The sequence below is a fragment of the Xyrauchen texanus genome, chromosome 23 (assembly GCF_025860055.1).
Source record: "Xyrauchen texanus isolate HMW12.3.18 chromosome 23, RBS_HiC_50CHRs, whole genome shotgun sequence".
Classification (NCBI taxonomy): Eukaryota; Metazoa; Chordata; class Actinopteri; order Cypriniformes; family Catostomidae; genus Xyrauchen; species Xyrauchen texanus.
This window is the reverse complement of record NC_068298.1, coordinates 10266543-10290610: the sequence shown is the minus strand read 5'-3', so window position 1 is coordinate 10290610 and position 24068 is coordinate 10266543. Positions and strand designations below refer to the sequence as shown.

The following is a 24068-nucleotide window of genomic DNA, read 5'->3' as shown; positions in this document are numbered from 1 at the left end:
ATTTAAATAAAATGTAGGATCCATCATCAGCATTTGTGACATGGTGTTGATTTTCACCAGAAATAATACTGCAGTTTATAAAAACAAATTTGCTGACAGAAATCGACTTATAAACGGAACTAATAATTTAGTCGCAAAATATTTTGTGCAAACAATATGATACAGATTTGTTGCAAAACATAAATACACTGTTACCAAATGAGTAAACAACACAATAATCAAACGGACCTGTTTGCAGAATTTGGTGATGGCAGAACCCAGTGGATGTTCACTGTTATTTTCAGCCGTGCCAATGATCGACAGCAGTTTAGAGCGCGGCATCCGATTCCCTTCCGCCAGCATCTTCACCTGGATCACTTCGGGAGCCCCGTATGTGATGGTGCCAGTTTTATCAAACACCACGGACTGAATCTGAAAGCACACACAAATTTAAAAACTGGTCCTTCAAATTCATGACATCTCATGACATGTCCTCACAGAACTATCGTAGCTACACAAAAACAATGAATTGAATAGACAGGGCTGGTCTCTGACCTTGTGTGCCATCTCTAACGGCTCTCCTCCCTTGATGAGGATTCCATTCTGGGCTCCCACCCCAGTTCCCACCATGACCGCAGTCGGGGTGGCCAGGCCCAGTGAGCAGGGGCAGGCGATGCAGAGTACAGTGATGGAGGCCTGGAAGGCAAAGCGGATGACTGCCTCTGCTTCAGAGATACTCTTATCATAACCCTGCAGAGAGACAAATTCTCCATTTCAAGACATTAAAAGAGAGACTATAAATCTGGGCAGTGTTTCCCGATAATGGCGATTCTTAGTTCTTAAGAGCGTTTGCTACTTGCGAAGTTACGAAATTTCTTTCCTATTGCACATGCACATTTGATTATGTTGTGCAGTATGCTACAATCTGTAATTTGCTGTGGTGTGGGCGACCACAAGAAGATGAGGATGTTGTAGAAGAGGAAGGTGGGAAGACAAGCCAAAATAGACAGTTTTCCCCTTATATATAAAACATCTCCATTCTCTCTGAATTAAATGTTGTAATGCAGTCATGCGACCACTTTGTACCAACAAGCCTACGTGGTCCTGCACACAAATACATGTAAGTAAGTACATTTATGCCGATTTGTTTTGATCATTATTTATCATTTTAAATTATACAATTGTATATCATATAATAAAAATAGGCTTATGTAGCTGATATAGGCAGACAATATAATTATAATCTATTTAAATATAAATAAATAAATTACCGGTACATAAATTAAAGTATCATGGTCACTTTACAGTATATCTTAACACTAATGTATTTATTTGCATTAAGTGTAATTTCATAATTGTCCTGCAGGTGTCTGCATAAGTTTATTTCATTACAATGCTCTTAAGTGCTCTAGAATTACTCCAAAGCACTCGTAAATCTACAACATATTTAGTTGTAGAACAACTTAAGTACAACTTAAGCTTCAATGCTTTTGGGAAACAGCACGTAATCGAAGATGATTGGTACGATCGCTTCTACAATCTACTTAAAATTATGATGCTTTTGGGAAATGAGGACTTTAGAAGCACATTCAAGCACAGTTAAGCAGAAGGCACACTCACAGGGAAATATTGTTCGACCAGTGGAAAGTTCACAAAGCCGATCAGAATCCAGGCTACCAGAGTCAGGACGGATATTACCACAATGAATGGGACAAAGTAGCCGCTGATCTTATCTGCATACTGCTGAATCGGGGCCTGGGTTTGAAAAGTTCAAAAAAGGTTATGCAAAGGTCAAATGTATATTCAGATGTGCTAGTTAAAAAATATACTGGAAAACATAGTACCATACACTACATATCCCTTGTAATATAATTATTTTTGGTTTATTAGATTATTAGAGGTAAAAACAAAAGTACAATGATAAGGACAATCATCTGTGTCTTAGAAAGCTTTTATCTGTAATAATCTAAAGAATGTGAGGCTATAATTGTCAAATGGCATGATGGATGTCTGATCAGAAACATGTTCTGTTAGCAAAGGGACAGATGCACCTTTGAAGTCTGTGCCTCCTCCACCAGTTTGACAATCTGAGAGAGGGTGGTGTCCATGCCCACATGAGTGGCTTTGATCAATAGAGAGCCATTCTGATTAATAGAGCCTGCGATAACTGTGCTCCCTGGTTTCTTAGTAACAGGCATGGCTTCACCTACAACAAAAGAAAGGCATAATTATACCACCACAATTCAGTAACTGTACAAATAGGAAAATCCATGGGCTCTTCTCCTTCAAACAAATCTAAAATGCTAGAAATCTTGTGGTTAAAATCCACTGGACAGAACTAAATACAAAATAAGATTGTTACATTTTCTTAAGAAATTGTGAGTGATGCTTAACAGTTAAAAAATTGTTGCCACAAATGCTAGTGTGATATGGGTGGTTGCCAGAGCAATGTTATGTAGTTCTAGATAGTTGCTTGCTGGCCCAAGTCAAAGGTCACTTTATATAGACTTTCTATATACTGGGTCCTAGATGTGGCTCAGGTACCTTCTTTAATTTAAGTCTAGGGGACAATAGAAATTATTGTTTGCCAAGTAAAAAAAAATCAAGTTAGACCGCTTAGGTGTGTTACACTCTGAATTTTTTATTCTCAAGGTAATGGGTTTGTTCAAGACACTAAATCTATGTATGAACACATATAATAATCCCTTCATGACATTTATATCAGGGAGTAGGAAAAATGTCCATTCTAACCCGTAATAAGAGACTCCTCTGCCCTGGAGTGTCCTTCAATCACTTGACCATCTACTGGAAACTTCCCTCCAGGCACAACCTTCACGATATCCCCCCTCTGTACCAGATCTACATCCAGCTGCTCTTCACTGAGAGAGAGAGAGAGAATTTTTACATTATTATGCGTGGAGCAAGTGTGCTTTCGGTTTAAATCAAACACAAACTAAACACTGGTTTTGCATATCCTGAAGGAAATACCAGTGCTTGTAAGGAAGCAAAAGAATATTTTTTAAGGTAGTCTTTGGCTTTAGGCTTTCGTTTTCAAGCACTGTAATAACATGAAACTGTGAAACGACGACAAACCTTAACACAGACTTATCACGATTCAGTGTAACAACTGTGGCCTCTGTTGCCTGTAATGACATCAGTTTGGACAGAGCCTCAGATGTCTTACTCTGTGATTAAAGACAAAACAATACAACCCAATTAAAACAAGGGAAGAGTAATCATTGGAAACATACAGCATTAATTATGAGCAGGCAGATGAATAGCTTGTTTAACTAGAAATGCTTGTTCATGTTCTCTATGCAGACTCGTTCATGAGGAGGATGAGTACCTTTGCTATATGCTCCAGCCACCTGCCCAGCGAGATGAACACAAACAGCATGGGAGGAGTATCAAAGAAAGTGATGGGGTTCACCTTTGCCCTCTCTAGCATGGCAACCAGTAGAATCAACAAAGAGTATGTGAACGCTATTGTGGTTGCTAGTACTATGAGCACATCCATATTCGCTGTCCGGTGCTTGACAGCTTTATAGGCTTGACAATAGAAGTACTGCCCACCCATAAACTGCAGACAAAAAGGTGTAAAACTGGTATGGACACTTACTACAAAGAGATCTTTCATTAAAATGCTGCATTTGCATATTTTAAGGAACAGGAAAAGATTTTATTTACTCACCCCTTATGTCATTCCATACCTGTTTTGACTCGAGAACCGGATCAACAGAATCAATAATAAAGGAATTATTCAGAATGAATTTAAAAGAATAATGACTTAAATTTAAGTCTTTTGCTCACAAAAAGTTTGGAATATTTGTCATACTGGCCATTTTTATGGTGCTTTTATGTCCTTTTTGAAGCTTTAAAGAATAGTTCACCCAAAAATTTAAATTCTCTCATCATTTACTCACCCTCATGATTTTTAGAAGAATATGTCAGCTCTGTAGGTCCACACAATTCAATTGAATGGTGGCTAGAACTTTGAAGCTCCAAAAAGCATATAAAGGCAGCATGAAAGTCATCCAATGGTTAAATCCATGCTTTCAGAAGTGATATGATAGGTGTGGGTGAGAAACAGATCAATATTTAAATATTTTTTTAATATAAATCTCCACTTTATAACAGACCCCCCCAAGCGCTCTTCTCTCGTAAGGGTTCTTCTTGTTTTGCTTTTGCTGATTCACATTCTTTGTGCATATCACCACCTACTGGGCAGGGAGGAGAATAATAGTAAAAAAGGACTTAAATATGTATATGCTTCTCACACACACGATCACATCACTTCAGAAGACATGAATTTAACATCTGGAGTCTGTGTTTAAAACTTTTTTGAACTCCAAAGTTTTGGACCTAAAGAGCTGAGATATTATCCTAAAACACTTTGTTTGTTTTCAGCAGAAGACAGAAAGTCCTACACATCTGGGATGGCATGAGGGTGAGTAAACAGCAAAATTAGAGAATTTGTATTTTTGGGTCAACTATTTCTTCAAAAAGTTCCAGTTCCCATTCATTGTAATTGCACTGAAAAGAGCAACCAGTATATTCTTCAAAATTTCTCCTTTTGAGTTCCACAGAAGAAAAAAAGTCATACAGGTTTGGAGTAACATGAGAGCCTGTAAATATTCACAGAATGTTTATTTTTAGGTGAAATGTTCCTTTAAATATGGATTGTGAAACATAAGTAAGTCCAGCAACTAAGAGGTAACACACCTGCACAGGTACACAGAAGAGGAATGAGAGCAAATTCATGATGGAAAGACCAGGAAGAAGCTGTTTCTCTAGGAGCATGGTGGAGTGGAACTTTTCTCTGTCCTCGGCTGTGGCATTATGGTGGTGGGACATGTCAATCATGTGATCCACTATTATCATGTAGATCATCATGCCCATAACAGGCACACAAAAAAACAAACTAATTAGGAATGATCTTCTCCACCTGGGAGAAAAGAGCAAAGAATATTTGTACACAGGCAATAGAGAGACTTTCACCTCTCTTAAACATCTCTCTGTTAGGTAACCATTTTATAAACAGATCTCTTCCAGATATTCATTGCACTAATATGCTTGTGTTACTTACTGTTGGATCTCTCGGCTATGATCCAGGTGACTTCCACGATGATCTTTTTTCACCAGAGAGGCCTCAAATCCCATACTCTGTTCATTTAAAGGAGGAATTTCATAAGCTCTATTTACGATCACATGCTAGAGTACAGAGATTTGTGTTTTACAGTTTCTCATCTGTAATTCAGTCTATAGTTCCATTCCAAAACCTAGTGAATTGTCTTGCAGTCTGCGGTCTTCAAGGCCTTAAAGGGATAGTTCACCCAAAAATGAAAATTCTCTCATCATTTACTCATCCTTATGCCATTCCAGATGTGTATGACTTATTCATCTGCTGAACTCAAATGAAGATTTTTAGAAGAATATCTCTTTTGGTTCATAGAATGCAAGAGTATGGTTGCACAAATTTTAAAGGTCCAAAAAGCACATAAAGGCCTCATAAAAGTAATATATGAGACTTCAGTGTTTAAATCCATGTCTTCAGAAGAGATACGATAGGTGTGGGTGAGAAACAGATCAATATTAAATTCCTTTTATACTATAAATTCTCCTCCATGCTCAGTCAATCTCCACTTTAACTTTCACTTTCACATTATTCTACTTGTGTTTTTGGTGATTCGTATTCTTCATGCATATCGCCCCCTACTGAGCAGATAGAAGAATATCTATCAAAAAAGAACACCTATCATATCACTTCTGAAGATATGGATTTAACCACTGAAGTGTATGGATTATTTTTATGCTGCCCTTCTGTGCTTTTTGGAACCTCAAAATGTTGGCACCCATTCATTGCATTGTATGGACCTACAGAGCTGAAATATTATTCTAAAAATCTTAATTTGTGTTTTGCAGAAGAAATTCATACACATTTGGGATGGCATGAGGGTGAGTACATGATAAGAGCATTTTGATTTTTGGGTGAACTATCCCTTTAAGTAGGCGTCACACTAGCACACTCAAAAAAACTAGATTTTGGCCGAGGGTGTCACACTTGCTGACAGTTTTGCTGAAATCTCGGACTCTTTGCCAATTAAGAATGATGAAGGGGTGACAAACATAACCAACTCAACTCTCTCTCTGATTCCCTGTCACGCGGATCTCGTAAAATAACAAGAGGAGTACCACATGAGCATAAACCATTGTAAAAAAGTGATTTAGAAGGTGATTCATGAAGTAACTTTACCTTGTGAATGCGTGTGATTGTGCATTTATCCCCTCGATGCTTGCAATAAAATACACATGTCCATATGCAGCTTTCATTAAGAAAAGACATTACGTTCAATAAGACTGTTGTGCCTCATTTTTTCGTATTTCATAAGTCATTTAGTGTAGGAGAAAACGCAGGAAAAACGCATGGTGACAGAATCACTCTGGATTACAATCAGCATTTGTGATGATATGTGGCTGAGCGCAATCGCAGATGAAAACATTCAGATCATCTGGACGTCTTGTCCGTTCTTCAGGTGAAGGAAGAAGCTCATTGGTCACTTGACGAGAACACAAGAGCCTGCCCCAGCGACAGAATATCTTTTTCTTTCATGTTGTATACTCTTTTCCCGCTGCTGTAAACCTTAACTCAGCAAGTGATTAAAGACCCCCCCCCCCCCGCGCGCTGACAGAAGCTGCACGCTTCACTCTCCACCTGGCCGACAACTACTTTTAATTAATCACACCTGAAAATCATTGGAAAAATCGGCTAGTGTGGGACTGATATGAAACACTCTAGAAAGACAGCAACTCCGTGCATCATATGTAGCACAAAAATAGCACTCTTTAGATGAAGCACACTAGAGTTGTGACATACAATTGATTCACATTACAGTTTGAAAGTAGCATGTTGCCATGCAAACAGTGCAATACTCTAAATAAGCATATATACATAGTGTAAAATGGTTCATTTAAATTTAAATGTGATGCTGCCTTAAAATTTTTATTTTAGAAGCCGTAAAATGCTGTCTAGGTGGACTACTCATTAAGTTTTGGAACGGACGTCCTATAAAAAAATGTATTCATGTGAACATGGCATGTGTTTGTGTAATCACCTGGATCCATCTGATTACATCTCGGGGCCCGGTCACTTCCGGGTCATATTTGATGTGGGCTTTATTGGTTGCCAAGGCAACCGAAGCATAGACAACGCCTTTCTGTTTCATTAAATTTGACTCAATTTTGTGAACACAGGAAGCACATGTCATCCCTCTGACCTATTGACAAGAATACAAACTGTCCACAACATTTTCTTGAAGAAAAATGGGTAAATCAACAGATGCAGATGCTGACATACTAACCACAAGCTCTAGGGTTCCATCCGTCTCATCGTAATCCTCCATGACTGTGGCAGTAAAACCAAGCTCTCGGATACACCTCGCTATTCTCTGAGGATCAATGATTGAAGGGCTGTATCGAACCTCGGCTTTACTGGCCATCAGCGCCACCAAAATGGAGTGAATGCCTGAGGAAAGCACATTAATTAAATTTTAATAATACTGATTTTTTTTTTTTAAATACAGGCTTCATATTTGAATAGGTTGCTCAAAACATTTGACATAATTTGTGCGCGCAATGTCCAGACTACATAGTTGTAACTTGTTAGCTTAAAGAAATATGATAATGTCAGATCCTACTGGAATCAACTGCCTTTTCAGCTCACTACGGTTTGGATCAGAGCTGTTGTTTCTAATTGTCACTCTTCTACCAGTTATTTTCTAGAGGTAGACAGATATATCGGTTATACAGATTAATCTGTGCCAGTAGTTGCTTTTTGGAACTATAGATTTTGGCCAATAGTTTTGGCTTGGTTCTACAGAATAACAGCGGCCTATAGAGGTGAAATAAATACAATCTTGGTATTTGACTTTGCTGTATCTAAATCTTTCATCAGTGAAAATCATTATCCATATTTTTATCCTCACTTCAATGCAAAGTTAGTTTTTTTTAGATAATCAAGTCTTCTAAATTGAAGTGAGGGCTTGCAAAGAAAAAGGTGAATGCCCTGTTGGCACTTACATTGTCTTAATAAATAAAATTAAAAATCTTAATCTGGTGAAATGCATATACACAAAATCCTTCATTTGCTGAATATTTACCGTAGGCTTTAAAAATGTGGCAAATCCTTAAATATAGACCATTGTAATGGAGCTAAGTATCCGTCATTTCAAAATAAGATCCCCAGTGAGTTTTGGGCTTGTTTATAGTTAAAAGTTCCATTTTATACACCAAATCTTCATTTTTGCATAGTAGGACAAAAAAAGGAAAGACTAAGATTGTTTTTTTTACCAATCTATAAATACGTTTTAAAAACTCTCTGCCTTTTCCACCACATTAGTTATCGATATAGGTAAAATCCACCATCGGTCGACCTCTAATTTTTACACAATTATCATGTTTTAAAACAATATACTTTTATTGGATTCCTGTAGCTCAACTGGTAGAGCATGGGGCTAGGATCATGGGTTCGATTCCTAGAGATCACACCAGCTGATAAAAAATGTACACCTAATGCACTGCTGATGTGTGCCAAAAGTGTCTGCCAAATGCATGAATGTAAATGTAATTAAGGTACATGTTAATTGGTTTTGTTTTGAAAAGATCTGAGATTACCATGCTCGTTCTTGAGGTTCCTCTCAATGTTAGCCACGCAGGAAGCACAGGTCAAGCCACCGATCTGAATAAAACACTTAGAGATTGCATTTGTTGAAGGGTCAGCATCATTCTCTTTCACAGGAGCCCAGACTGGAGATAAAGATGAGCTTCGGACAGAAGGCGCTGATGGACTCTTTACCACTGAAGGCACCAATGAATTTGTTTCTGTTAGTTTAACAGAACAAAGTTAACAGTGAGCTTGTGTGTGCTGATTGGTTTCAGTGGATTTCACAATTTAGAACATATATCTAAAGATATAAAAAAAACATGAGTACTAATTAGACAAAAGTCTAGTGGAAATTGTAGGCCTGATGCTTGTGATATTTACTGTCACCTTCAAGTCATGCCGTAATGATCAAATTTATGAGATGAGCAGACATGAATGCCAACAGAATGTTGTATTTAACAGTGGGAAAACACTTTTTCAACACTGACTTTCTGAGAGTGGGATGCTTCAATTAAAAAATCATGGCAAAAGCTAATTGGAATTTATCGTAATAGGTAATTGTGAATATTTACTGAACAATTTAGTAAGTTTCCTTTTTTGTACTGTTGAGGACTATACAAATAAATCAAGCTTGCCTGAAAACAAAATGCATTTAACCAGTTTATGAGGAAACGTTGCTTGACCAAACTACTTTTTTCTGTGGCAGTGCAAGTATGCAAATAATAACAGAAAAGTGAACATAGATAAATATGATATTGCCCAATGTGCTTATTTTATTCTGACCAAAATCACATAAACATTAGACTAGAGGTAGTATATCACTTTAACCGTTTAATCGGTACTAATAGTTGCTTTTTGGAACTATCTGTTTTAGGCAAATATCTATGATGATAGTTGCTGAATATTATTATTCCTCCCTGTTCCACTCTGTCTGGCTCTACAGGATTCTATAGTTAGAACGGCTTGTTCTATAGTATAACAACACAGCAGCCTCTATAGATGAAATAAAAACATCATAATTTACAATATTCATCCATATTTTTATCCTCACTTCAATGCATATTTTGTTGTCTTGATTAGATAATTAAGTGTTCTAAATTATAGCGAGAGCATGCAAAGAAAATAGCAATTTCAAAGTTAGAGTCTCTGGTGTATTTCGGGCTTGATTATATTTAAAAGTCCTCCTTGGCACACCAAATCCAAATTTGTTCTGGTTATTATTGGGATTTTGGTTGAAAAATAAACTGCATCTGGGATTTTATTTATTTTGGACTCTTGTAGCCTCTGTGTCTGTGCCCGACGTCATAGTAAGTAACTAATATAAATCAATTATAATTTTGTTTTTCTTAATTGGTTATCAGCCTTTTCTACCAATTTAGGTATCGGCAAAATCCACTATTGGTAGACCTTGCAACACAACATTAGTTTGCTAATGTAGACATACCACTAATGTGATAATTAAAAGGTTCACTCAGCAATTTTTTTCCTCATTTAAAAAGTTTTACTTCTAAAGTAATGAATAGTAATTTTGAAACCTATGTATAAAATCATGACTCATCTGAGAATTCAGTCAAATTAGTAACCTTATAAAAGCTCTTTTATTCTACATGGGGGCAGCCATATTAGCATCACATGACCATCTGATAATACTCGCTTAGTCCCAGTAACAGTCCTGTTATTGAACAATTTCATTCATGGATTAAATTAATTCTCGCTTACTGTGCATATTAAATTTCTACAAAGGCATTGGTAACTGAAAACACTATGTTTGAATGATGCAGCATCCACACCAGTAGGTGTCACTGTAAGCCAATGTAAGTCACTTTGACATACTTACTGAGTGCACTTTTACGGTTTCCGAAATACTAAGTAGGAACTTTCAGGAAAGACTTGAAAGCAGCATATGAATTTGTTGACAGTCAGGATTTTCAATAAAAAGCATCCACTGAATACAATTCTATGAAAGCTAAATGGAATAAAAGATAAACATCATGACAGGATTGTTACTGTCATTTTTACAATTCATTTTTACAATTCTGGGCTCATGCCTGCAGCATGCCTGCAGCTATAAACCAGCCTATAATTGTCAGTAGCAGAGATATGTAGGAGGGCAGATATTCCACCACGGGACGTGGAATACACTCACCAGGCAGAAAAGCATCAAAGCCCATGTCCTCTATGGCTTCCCTCAGTTCTTCAGGTGTAGTCACTAAAGGGTCATACCCAAAGGTTCCCTGATGATTGGCCAGTGACACATGGGCTGACCTCACTCCTTTCTTCTGGGAAATCATGTCTTCTATGGACTGAACACAGTCACAAGTCATGCCTTCAATATGAATCTCAGCCACTGATATCAGCGGCTGGAGAAAGTTTGGCTTGGTAGAAGGTATGATGGTCTGGGCAAGTGGTCGTTGGAATGATCCATTCTGGGGAGTGACCAAATGGGTTTTAAAGTTTCCGGGAGGCAAGACCTCAATGGCATTCTGTAGCTCCACTGCTGTGACTTGTTTTAGGTTATGCTGAATTGTAGCTTGTCCGTTCTCCAAGGAAACGACAACTGAATTCACTCCTAGCAGTTTGGATAGATTGTCCTGAATGTTTACCACGCAAGAGTTGCAGTGCATTCCTGTTACCTGAAACACTGTCGTGGATGGCTCTGAAAGATTCTCTGAAGAGGATGGACTCTGTTTGGGAGCGCTGAGCAAGCGCTCCACTTCACTGGCTGAAAGCTTTAACTGACGAGGTTTTGACTTTACAATGGCCTTAAAACCCGCCATCTTGATCTGTTTCACAATCTCATCCAATGAGACGATGTAAGGCAGATAACATACAGTGGCTTCCTGGGAGTCTAGAGAGACTGCAAAAGCAGGGAACAAAACAACTATAAATCAATACTCAGGTCATGTCATTTCAAGTAATTTCAAGTTGGAATAGTAAAATCCCTATTTGGACTGGCATGTGGTTGAGTAAAATTATGCCAGAATTTTAATTTTTTTGTCAAGTTTTCCTTTAACCAACATACGAGAAAGGGAAGGTCATCTTGATTGCATAAAGTGAAACGCAGATTGTCTTCTTATCAACAATTACTGGCAACACAATGTTAATGAGTTCAAAATGCAAGATTCAATTTACCAGAATATGTGAACGTTCAACATGATAAAAATGACTTTTAACTTAAACAAGTGAATTTTCCACTTAAAAATTACCAAAATTCAAATTTTAAAGGCATTACTTTAGTTAGGGTAACAGAACAACAAGGCAAATGTAATCACCATATTCTTAAATCTGAAAGTGGGCTTTCGAAACAAGCTTTTCAGAATTTAACTCCTTTCCAGACAGTGTTTTAAATTGCACCGCTTAAGCTGCCAGAAGCTGATAAGAAAGCAAGTCGCAAAGGCAAAAGACCTTCACCTAAGTTATTGTCACACATCTAAAATTTGAATTTTAGAGTTCATTGAGTTCTAATGTGTATTTTGATTGTAAATTCGCTGAATATTTGAATTTTGAATCGTAATTCCAAAGTCTTAACTCGAATAAAGGGAAATGTTACAAGCTACAAAAAGCGTGATACCTTTGATCTTCTCAACCCCTTTCAATTTCCCAATCTTGCCCTCGATGGTGGTCGTGCAGGACAAACAAACCATTCCTTCGATTCGCATTTTCACCACCTCCAACCCACTGGAGCTTCGAGAGGTCCGCCCTTCCAGTGGACTGACTGCCGCATCAGGATCCAAGCAGCTCATCAACTCCTCAACCTGTTCCACACTGACTAGAGACGGGACAAACGTGACAGCCAGGCCCCGGTTATCAGAGCTCTCCTGAGTCCCAACCACTCCTTTCATCTGGGCAAGTCTGCTCAGAGCCTGCTGGATTGAGCCCATGCTAAAGCTTGCTTTAATAAAGACCTTGCTTGTTGGAACTGGTGTTGATGTAGTGTTTGCCAGGTTGCATTTAAAGCCCATATCGTCAATGGCCTCTGCTAAAGATTCTGGATTGTGGCAAGTTTGATCATATATCACAGTTGCGTTATTCAGCTCCAAAGACACCTGAGGTTAAAAGAAATATCATAATGAATGTTTTGATCAAACTGTGACTAAATTTTTTTTTTTATATTCATTCACTGTAGAATTATTCAATAATTTAGCATAAATTCTAAGATTTTACTAATTTCCATGACTTTTCAGGCCTGAAAAACATAGTGGTAATTTATGACAGTGAATATAGCATTCCAACCATGGAACTAGACATCAATATATATGTTTTACAGATTAATCTGTGCTAAAAGTTGCTTTATGAAAGTATTGGTTATTGGCAAAAAAATCCACAGCATAGTTGCTGATTGTTTTTTTTTTTTATCATTCTTCCGTGTTCCTCTGTGGCCAAAATTGTTCATCTGTTGAATATGAAGGTTACAAAAAGCTTTATTTGGTGAATATTTACATATAGTACATTGTATTGAAGTCACCATCACTGTTTAAGGAATAATTCACAATTATTAATTACATGAAATTATTATTGTGTGTACAAACGAATGCCTATGGCAGAAATCTTTATTCACATGTTCATTTTATCATTTACAATCCAATCAAGTCACATTTGTCACAGCATCCAGTGTTGTGTCGGATATCACCTTCACAAGGAATGTCCAGCACCACGAGAAAGAACGATATTATGGTTAAAAAAAAAATAAAAAATAAAACTTCAGTGCAGTTAACGTTTGCCAACTATGTCTGATCTCTGTGGAACAGTCAATCAGTATTTTTTTATAGTCTAATATCGATTATGTCTGTGTTTTTATCAGTTGCTGTTCATTTACTTTGGTGCTGAAATGCATATGACAGGTATTGTGGTATCTTTACAGTCTCTTTTCTTGATATTTAAAGACAGCAGCAGCTTATCTTATTTCAGTGTGAATCCTCTCCTTTTCAATAATTATAAAAACTTTAAGTAACGAAAGGCGGTTTTACATGGTTTCAACTTTCTGGGCTGTGGCCAATTTGGTCAAAATTCACAGTGGCATTACTCTGCTCCAGAGACACCCATGGTACAAAATAATTGCGTCGATCTACGCCTTCTAAAATAGTTCACAGAGTTAAATTGCCCAATATAAATTATTCATAGAACAGTGGCATTCCAGTGACTAGAAAGGACACACGTGATTGTGCTTGCACAATACAACTCACATGAAATCATAACACAGTGAAAGACTTGCATTTGAGCTTCAACGCAAATGAATGTGCCTCACGCTGTGAACGTGATTCCTCAAGAAGCTTACACTGGTGATTCACTCATATCATCATGTGCCCTTAAACCCTGACTTACACATGAAGTCTGTTTCCGCACAATAAGCACAATTCTAGACAAAGCTGCCTTTTTGTCTTCAGTGAATTGACTGTACTCCTAGACAGAGCCATGTCGCTTGATTCTGTGTTTTACAAAGACATTAATAGTATTTGGCATTTCACAATATTGGTCAATAGCGATACCGCCAGCTCCTGCATTTCAAATATCATAAAGACATTTAAGATAAATAAATTATTAAATTATCTGCTTGTTTGACCCTTGTCTGCAGCGCTAACTGTGTTTTAAGGAAAAGGTCAGGATGACTCAACAACAGTTAGGTTGTGTCTCTAAGTTCAACATACAAATGGATTTCTTCAATTATGGGTCAGTCGCTGGAGGGGAGGCTCTTGTAAATGTTATTAAGGCCCGAGCACTGATGGTGCGAGGACCCTTTGGTTCTTCTAGGCGTTTATAATTTTTTTCCCAAATGAAATCACATTTTTGAGGGCCTAAACATACTCGAAAACTCATGAATCTTTGCACACATATCAGCAGTGGTGAAAATCTACATCTGATATGGGTTTCAGAATTAAAAAAAAAGTATCTTGGACCCATGCCCTAAACTCAACAGGAAGTCAGCCATTTAGATTTTTTCTTCAATTTTTGCTCAGTTTTTTTCCATTTCTAGGCCTAGTACTTCAACAAACTCTTCCTTAGATCAGATCTACTTCATATTCAGTCAGTCTAATCTAAAGGCCTTTGCGATGCTAAATTGCGAAGCTTCTGAGTTTTCTTTGAACAGCGTGTCTGTGACGGCCTGGCATAGTTCAATGTTTCGCCATGAAACAGGAAGTTGCTGTAACTCAAACATAAAATGTCCAATCTGCCCCAAACTTCACATGCTTAGGGCAGTGGTGGCTCAGTGGTTGAGGCTCTGGGTTACTGACCAGAAGGTCTGGGGCTCAAGCCCTTGGGATATGTGAAAACAAATAAATTTCACTGTATATATAAATATGTGCAAATATATGCTTCTAAGGCTTCTATGTTTTACAAGAGTCCCGGCCTAAGCACTTCTATATGCTAATATTCAGTTATAGTCATAGCGCCACCTACTGGCAACAGGAAATGACATGTTTTACACTGTGATACACTATTAACATCATTTAAGTGCTAAAAAAATTTAAAAAAAATTGGGGAGTGACATTCCCCTGGCACAGCAGCCCCAACGTGCACCAGGGTGCGAGGGCCCATTCATCTCTGCTTGCAGCTTTAATTACCGGCTTATTTAGCCGTAAGATTGCTTTGTCAGCCATCCAAAGATTCCTGGTATCTGGAATCATACAATGATTAATGGAAAAAGGACATCTGGAAAAGTAATATGGGAGCCAGCTGGTTTTATATTTGTTTCTTTAGGGATAAAAATCTGAAATTAACACTGATTACAGCCTTTTGCTTGTGGGAAAGCCCATCAGCTGGAACAGTACATACTTGAGTTAATAGTGAACCAGAACATATGACCAGATCTGGAATAAGCACTGAGAGGTACAAATACCTTATATGATCATATCAGGTATTATCAGTGAACTTGGAATATAGATCTATCAGGATATAACAATAATCTTGTGTATTAAAGATTAATGGCCAATCAATTAGGGTTTTTCAATGGCCAATACTGGTATCTAGACCAGGGTGGTTGATGGCCAATCCAATGTTGTTAAGAATAGCAAATGAAATGGACACACAATTGCTGAAATTAAATGAACCCCTATTTTACCCAGTATTAACTCCTAATTCCAATCCAATGTTGTTAAGAATAGCAAATGAAATGGACACACAATTGCTGAAATTAAATGAACACCTATTTTACCCAGTATTAACTCCTAATTCACTATAATAAAATGTGCATTATCCAATTGGAGGAGGTCACTTCTGTTAAAGGATATTCAGGGTTCAATACAAGTTCAACTTAATCGACAGCATTTGTGGCAGGATGTTGATTACCACAAAAATGTATTACTATTCGTCCCTCGAAGTTAGAGGTTACTGTGTGGCACTTACAGTGGACATGAATGGGGCCACATTTTGGAGCTTAAAAAGCAGAAATGTGAAGCTTATAATATTATAAAAGCAATTACATGAATTCTTCTGTTAAATTCGTCTGTAGGGTTTACACCATTTTGTCATCATGACAACAAACTTTGTTTACCCAGCGTCTTGTGGCCATACTTCTGAAACAGTATTTTAATGTTTACCAATTGGCCACAGTAAGGAAAGAATATAATTTTTTTTAACATTCAATAAATCCCATTTTTAAAACTATCAGCCAAAGAATCAATTAGCTGCCTTTTCCACCATCTACCGGAATCGGCAAAACTACTATCGATCGACCTCTATATGTATTCATGCAGTATCTTAGTATTTCATTTCATTAAATATTTGTGTCCTCAGAATTCTTATTTTGTAGTAAAGGCTGTGCTATATGGTGACTACAGTCACAGCTGATGGGATTGCAGGTACAACCCATTAACAATGCCCATTATCCGTTACTATATTCACAATCAAGCCCGCCTTTAGCGGTAGACAACATTTGGCCGATTGTCATCAAACTCTCACCTTTATATGAATGACACCTGCCAGACTACCAATCCGCCCCTCTATGGACTGGACACAGGAGCCACAGGTCATGCCCTCCACCCCCAGAGTAACACAACACAGGTTAGTGTTAAACGCCATTTCAGCTCTGAAAGATCACAGAAAATAGAAGGGCATGTAAAAACATGAACAAATAACTGAAATGACATAAGTGTCAATCAATGTATATGCAAGCTACTTTCTAACTGACTGCTAAGAGTGACGTGTTATGCCTCATACACACTTTCATACCATTTAAAACTATTCTTTAAGCACTTAAAACCAGGGACTAAAAATGGTTCAAGGTACGAAAACCAAAAACTAACTAAATTTTTAGCAGAATGTAACCAAAAACTAGAACAATGGCTACGTTCCCACCACAGCTGAATGTGGCCCAAATTCTTTTTGTAACAAAGTTCACACAGCATTTTAATTGTAGCCCATATCAGACATAAATATGAACAGCCGACGCTCATTAACAGACCCACATGCGTATAACAAACCCATGTTCATTATTTTAATATTTATAATGAATTAACATATTAAAACTGTTATTAGCAGTTATTATTATTATTTTATAATAATTCCCGAATAGAACTTAATGACTATCTAATGAAATATCAGCAGGTGATTAAAGACCAGATGATAAAGTCATTTGCAGTCGTTTTCATGTGCATTTTTTACCATGTTTTTGTTTTGGTTTGTTTTCCAATATAAATATCTAAAACTATTTTAAATGACACACATTGTCTTTAGCAGCTATACTGCAGAAGAAATTGTTTTTATCTGAGAATGTTGAATATAATAATAAAAATACAAATATTTTAAAATATCTAAAAATCCTTAAAACACGATACATTTACTTGAGAAGCAAAATATAAGATATTTAGACTTGCTTTAAGAGAATAGATCTTAAATATACAGTAAGTGTATGTTGAATATACGTATATTTTTTCACTTGGTTATACTTCTGCGAGTCCGGTAAAGACAAAATACACTTATATTCAAGATCTGTTCTCTAAAAGCAAGTATAAATATATTATATGCTGCTTCTCAGGTGAATGCATCTTTTTTAAAGATTTTTAGATATTTTAAAATTTTTGTATTTTTATTATTATTTTCAACATTCTCAGATAAAAACAATTTCTTCTGCAGTATAGCTGCTAAAGACAATGTGTGTCATTTAAAAGAGTTTTAGATATTTATATTGGAAAACAAGCCAAAACAAAAACAAATCATAAACTTATTTTGTTGCAGTGTATAATGGGACGAACACTTCTTCTCTCACATGTCTGTTCGCTTCAATCCACCTTTAACTCACAAAGAAAACTCTCTCTTATTAATAAAGCTGTGTATTGCCTTTTCTTCAAGTGTACAGTGACATATTTTATGATTCAATAAGTCAAGGGCCATCGTGTTATAATCTAGCTTTAACAAGTTCGGGCTCAAGGGATGAGTGTCCCCACAACAGAATGTGCATCAGCTGGATGCAGTTTCAATCTTTCCCCCTTAGATCGGGACATCCGCACTCATAGAAGTGGTAATGAACACACAGAGAGTTGTAGTTAATTAAATGACCTGCTTCTGTATTATTTGAACTTTAATAAAGCTATAATGCATTAAAACTGCGTAACACCAGGGGTTTCCCTTTAAAGAGCTCCAACTCCACTTATTCCACAAAGAGAGTGCTTCTGTATTTACTTATTTTGTATTTTTGTATAATTCCCTTGTACTTTGTGATGTACATCACCTGAAGCTGTGAAAGTTTAGAGTGCATCTGGACTGTGAGCTGTGTAATTCTTCCTCTCCTCAGTCAGGTGAGAACTGCAGTGCTGCTCTTGTGCATCATCATTACAGTTTAATGTGATCTCATGTTACGCTAATTGAGATCAAACGACTATTCAACAATTATATTTTTTGTCAACAATTTTTTTATTGTCAACTTTGTCGATAACAACAGTTTTTGCTCCGAACATACTGAAATGAAAAACATTACTTTTTAGTCCCTGCTTAAAACAAAACAATGAAATATTATGACCAAATAAATTGGACAATCTTTACTTGTAGATTTAAAATGCAACAGCAAACTCTGCAAAACCTTAATATGAACAGATCACAAAGAGTCTGATGCAAGGTAACAAGCAAGGAATTGCAGTTCAAGTTAACGTTCAAGCTTTTGAGTCCTGCAGTGAAACCACTGAACAGTTTTCATTTGAAAAAAATGGTACTGTGACAGTACAATGGTTTAGTGATGGATCAGATGATAATAACATAGTACTGAATCAAAAAATACGGTGTTAATTTAATTCATTCCGAAGCCCTGGCTTCAAAATTTTATTTTAAAATATTTTCCACCAGATGGCGCTATATTTTTTTCATGTTTAGCCTATGGAGCAAATACATGCTTTTTCCCTATTTTCTGTTTGCTGTATTATAGAGCACTGAAGGCCAACTGAATAAATGATGCAGATAAAACAGCTTATAAACCATACTAAATTATGATTTTTGAAAATGTAAAAATGCAGAAAGTTTTCTGTGAGGGTTAGGTTTAGGAGATAGTTTGTGCAGTATAAAAACCATTATGTCTATGGAAAGTCCCCATAAAACATGGAAACCCAACATTCATTTTTTGTGTTTTAATTTGTTGTTGTGGTTTTTGTTTTTTTTCATAAAACAACAGTGGCATTATATAAACAAGCTGGCATTTAAAGGGTTAAAATCCTGAAAATTAATTAATATTTGGTAGTTAAGATCAGGGCTGATGTTGGTTACAAAACTATATTAATAATATTAAATAATTATATTATAATAATATTAATATATAATATTATTTTATGGCAGTTTTTGATGCAGATATTTTTGTCCTCTAAGGACCCACAAGGGTTAAACTGTCTCTTCTAAAGACAGAAAACATGGCCAAGGCAACGTACTCTGGAATAAATCAATATTTACATGTTTTTAAATCACAAGCATGCCTTTGTATTTACATAAAAACTTAAATATTATACATTAAAAAGATTAAAAATTATACAGACAAAATGAAAATGTATTATTATTTCGGCATCATTTTATTTCATCGTCCGTTAATTACAAAATCACTATAAAAAAACTTTAAAAACTTTATACATATATAATTTATAATATTATATATATATATATATATATATATATATATATATATATATATATATATATATATATATACACACACACACACACACTCAGCTAAAGGATTATTAGGAACACCATACTAATACTGTGTTTGACCCCTTTCGCCTTCAGAACTGCCTTAATTCTATGTGGCATTGATTCAACAAGGTGCTGAAAGCATTCTTTAGAAATGTTGGCCCATATTGATAGGATAGCATCTTGCAGTTGATGGAGATTTGTGGGATGCGCATCCAGGGCACGAAGCTCCTGTTCCACCACATCCCAAAGATGCTCTATTGGGTTGAGATCTGGTGACTGTGGGGGCCATTTTAGTACAGTGAACTCATTGTCATGTTCAAGAAACCAATTTGAAATGATTCGAGCTTTGTGACATGGTGCATTATCCTGCTGGAAGTAGCCATCAGAGGATGGGTACATGGTGGCCATAAAGGGATGGACATGGTCAGAAACAATGCTCAGGTAGGCCGTGGCATTTAAACGATGCCCAATTGGCACTAAGGGGCCTAAAATGTGCCAAGAAAACATCCCCCACACCATTACACCACCACCACCAGCCTGCACAGTGGTAACAAGGCATGATGGATCCATGTTCTCATTCTGTTTACGCCAAATTCTGACTCTACCATCTGAATGTCTCGATAGAAATCGAGACTCATCAAACCAGGCAACATTTTTCCAGTCTTCAACTGTCCAATTTTGGTGAGCTCTTGCAAATTGTAGCCTCTTTTTCCTATTTGTAGTGGAGATGAGTGGTACCCGGTGGGGTCTTCTGCTGTTGTAGCCCATCCGCCTCAAGGTTGTGCGTGTTGTGGCTTCACAAATGCTTTGCTGCATACCTCGGTTGTAATGAGTGATTATTTCAGGCAAAGTTGCTCTTCTATCAGCTTGAATCAGTCGGCCCATTCTCCTCTGACCTCTAGCATCAACAAGGCATTTTCGCCCACAGGACTGCCGCATCCTGGATGTTTTTCCCTTTTCACACCATTCTTTGTAAACCCTAGAAATGGTTGTGCGTGAAAATCCCAGTAACTGAGCAGATTGTGAAATACTCAGACCGGCCCGTCTGGCACCAACAACCATGCCACGCTCAAAATTGCTTAAACCACCTTTCAGGAGATTGTCTTGACCAGGACCACACCCCTAAATGCATTGAAGCAACTGCCATGTGATTGGTTGATTAGATAATTGCATTAATGAGAAATTGAACAGGTGTTCCTAATAATCCTTTAGGTGAGTGTATATAATAGGGCTGTCGAGTTAACGCGTTAATAACGCACGATAAATGATACAAAAAAATTATGCGTTAAAAAAATTTACGCATTTAATCGCATGCTTGTAGTACCACCTGTAAACTCCAGAGGGCACTAAGTGAAATTTCAGCTGTGTGAGCAACACACAGTTTATACAGTGAAGAAAACAACACAGATATGCGTTACTAAGGGTTCAAATGCAAACTAAGGGATCTCAATATGTGTTTAAAGATTGAGTATTAAACTATATTTAACTTGACACAGTGACCTAAACATTTTGTTTTTATGACGCAACACACCCAGATGCGACACAAGCATGTCTGACGCAGGTCGTATGGTAGGCTGACCATCGGGACAGTCCCGAAATTGGAAGCTTTGTTCCGCAAGTCATAAGCAGTGACCCGCATTTCCATTTTGTCTGTATCATTTTTTATCTTTATTATTATTTTGGCATCATTTTATTTCATCGTCCTTTAATTACAAAATCACTATAAAAAAAAGTTATTAAGAAAACACTGAACATGCGCAGCGCAGCCTTTTTTTCTTTCCAGAGCGGGAAAACACAGGGAAAAAAAACTGCAACAGAAAAATGGGTCTATCCGGAGCTCCAGAGAAGAAAAAGTGTCTTTGTTCGTATAATAAAGAATTGGAGAAAATTCATTAAAATTTAACATCACTGCAAAAATACATCTAATATAAAATCAATATTTATTCACCTAGTACAATAATAGTAAGTTATCTCTCCCTCGTGTCCCGCAAAATCAGGTCTGCAACAGAGCAACAGCCAGGTGGTCACCCTATCGTATGGTTTTACCTCACAAATATTTAATTACCGGTTAAGGAGGTGTCCTTTAAACTGTTACCCTGTTTTTACCCAGTCAATCTTTATTTAAGAAACATGCTCCCTGAAATAGATGCACTTTGCTCCTTCTGTAATGCTGTAGATTAATCTGCCCCTCACCTTTTTTGGGAATGTGCTCACGCAGTAGTTTTTTGGAGAATTTGTTTTTAATATATTATTTAAATACTCTTTGTACCTCCAACAACTCTAAAGCATTGAAAACCATTACACTATGTAATGAATATAATGTATTGGCATTATTGTAAAATACATCTGTAGTATTGTGTACTATGTACCCCTGGCTTGTTTCTAAAAAAAAAATAAAAAATGTCTGACGCAGGTGTACATTGATGGTCCTTAAACAAGCCCTCATAATAAATCTCCAACTGATTGACAAATTCACTTGTGTAATGGATTGCTGTGAACTGTATGCCAATGATTGACTTATGATCAATAATATGGTATTAAACAATACTTTGTATTCTAAAGCCACTTTTATATTGTTTTATCAATGAATAACTCTTCTGCTACAAGAATGTAATGCATTTTAATTATCTGAATATTTTTTTATTTTATATATATATATTTTTTTATATATATTTAAAGATAACTATGTATAATTATTTCATCATTATGTATTGAATTATTGTTATATGAGGGGCTTTCTCAGCAAATATTTGTATATGCGATTAATTAATCGGGACACCATGTAATTTATTCGATTAAAAACGTTAATCAATTGACAGCCCTAATATATATATATATATATATATATATATATATATATATATATATATATATATATTTTTTTTTTTTTTTTTTTTTTTTAAATGGACTCACACTGGTTATTTAACGTCATTCTCTATCTCATTATCTCTTAGTCACACCAAAATAAAACTTAAAAGGGAAAACATTATCTCTATGATAAATCTTAATTATCGTTTATTATATATATTACTATAACGTGTCATAGTGCCATTATAAAAACGTATTTATACAGATTAGTGCTCAATCATTAACTCTTAACAACAGTACAACAAATTCCAATTCGTCTCAAATATTGCATATCAGTTATGACATCAAACATTGGCATTTTATGAAATGTAATTACAAACTTTTAAATCTTCTCATTCGTAAATCAGAAACGTATTTCAGGCAGATTTTGAGTAATTTTCTGATGTTATAAAACACGCAACATGTCTCAGAAGCCTCTGAAATCAAGCAAACATGAACAGCAAATAAAAGAGCACAAACAGGAGCTTTTATTTACCTTTCATGCGATGTGATGATCCCGTATCACCGCAGTAGAGGTTTAAAGGCTCATAGGATGTGATTCACACTTGTTAGTGTAGTTTAACTGACACTTTTCCACACTAACCACAGTTAGCTGGCTAACACATACTTTCCTCGGTCTCTGGTGAGCTTTGGGTTCTCACTTTGTAAAATGCTGCCCACATCGAACTAAAAATAGTGCGTAATCTCTACACACAGCAGGAGAGTGTGTCCTTATGACTCATTACAGATATCACGCGGGAGATTATTAAATCCATGCGGAATTCTGCGCATTCACACGGGCACACTGGGCAAAACGTACGCCTGTCCTGGCGTGTTAGAGAGCATCAACCGCCGTTGCGAACTGCGCAGTAGTGAATGATATCGTGGCAGATTCAAGGGCTTTAGTAATGCGTAACATGCGCTTTGTTTTGAAAAATTAGCTTTCAATTTACAGTCTTATCTCACTGAAAGAAGACATAAATAAACCGCACTAAACTTAAAAAATATATATGATCTGAACAAAAGCACAAAAGCAAATCTTCCAGTAAAATAATAATAATTAAAAAAACATTTTAAATGCACTGGACCAGTATTTTTAATCATACTAAAATGTAATTTTGATTCTTGACAAGCCGTATGACTCGTTTGATAACGTGTATATACTCGTTTTGTGTATTATCACTTTGTAATAACAATTCCTTTATTTATTTATTTGACATTTGTGACACTGACATCCTGAGACTAGAGTACCTTGGTATCAAATAAAGAGGAGTAACATTTCAGCAACTATTCATTCTGAGTTGTCAGATTTGGTAACTCTGTTGTATGTCTATATATGTTCATATCAGAGCAATACGCTTTACAGAATAGAAAGGAGAGGAGCTCACACATCACCTTAGCCACTTCATTGTACATTATAGTAAACTGGTGTGAAAAAAATACAGATAACACATTTAGGCAATTATTATTCTGATTTGTC

General features: G+C 36.4%; 1 protein-coding gene across 1 annotated transcript in view; it reads right to left on the bottom strand.

Moving 5' to 3' along the window:
• Window positions 1-23376, bottom strand: part of LOC127663303 (copper-transporting ATPase 1-like) — a 32022-nt gene extending 8646 nt beyond the window's left edge. Inside the window, exons 1-16 of the mRNA XM_052154825.1 lie at window positions 23085-23376; window positions 16535-16661; window positions 12210-12684; window positions 10785-11495; window positions 8650-8856; window positions 7338-7501; window positions 7092-7253; window positions 5066-5142; window positions 4702-4924; window positions 3326-3559; window positions 3073-3164; window positions 2731-2858; window positions 2031-2185; window positions 1600-1734; window positions 535-729; window positions 229-411 (exon numbers count right to left, since the gene is read on the bottom strand). Of these exons, the coding sequence (XP_052010785.1) occupies window positions 229-411; window positions 535-729; window positions 1600-1734; window positions 2031-2185; window positions 2731-2858; window positions 3073-3164; window positions 3326-3559; window positions 4702-4924; window positions 5066-5142; window positions 7092-7253; window positions 7338-7501; window positions 8650-8856; window positions 10785-11495; window positions 12210-12684; window positions 16535-16654 (3261 nt within the window). The 5' untranslated portion in view covers window positions 16655-16661; window positions 23085-23376. The remainder of the gene's footprint in view (window positions 1-228; window positions 412-534; window positions 730-1599; window positions 1735-2030; window positions 2186-2730; window positions 2859-3072; window positions 3165-3325; window positions 3560-4701; window positions 4925-5065; window positions 5143-7091; window positions 7254-7337; window positions 7502-8649; window positions 8857-10784; window positions 11496-12209; window positions 12685-16534; window positions 16662-23084) is intronic.
• Window positions 23377-24068: the final 692 nt, after the last annotated feature.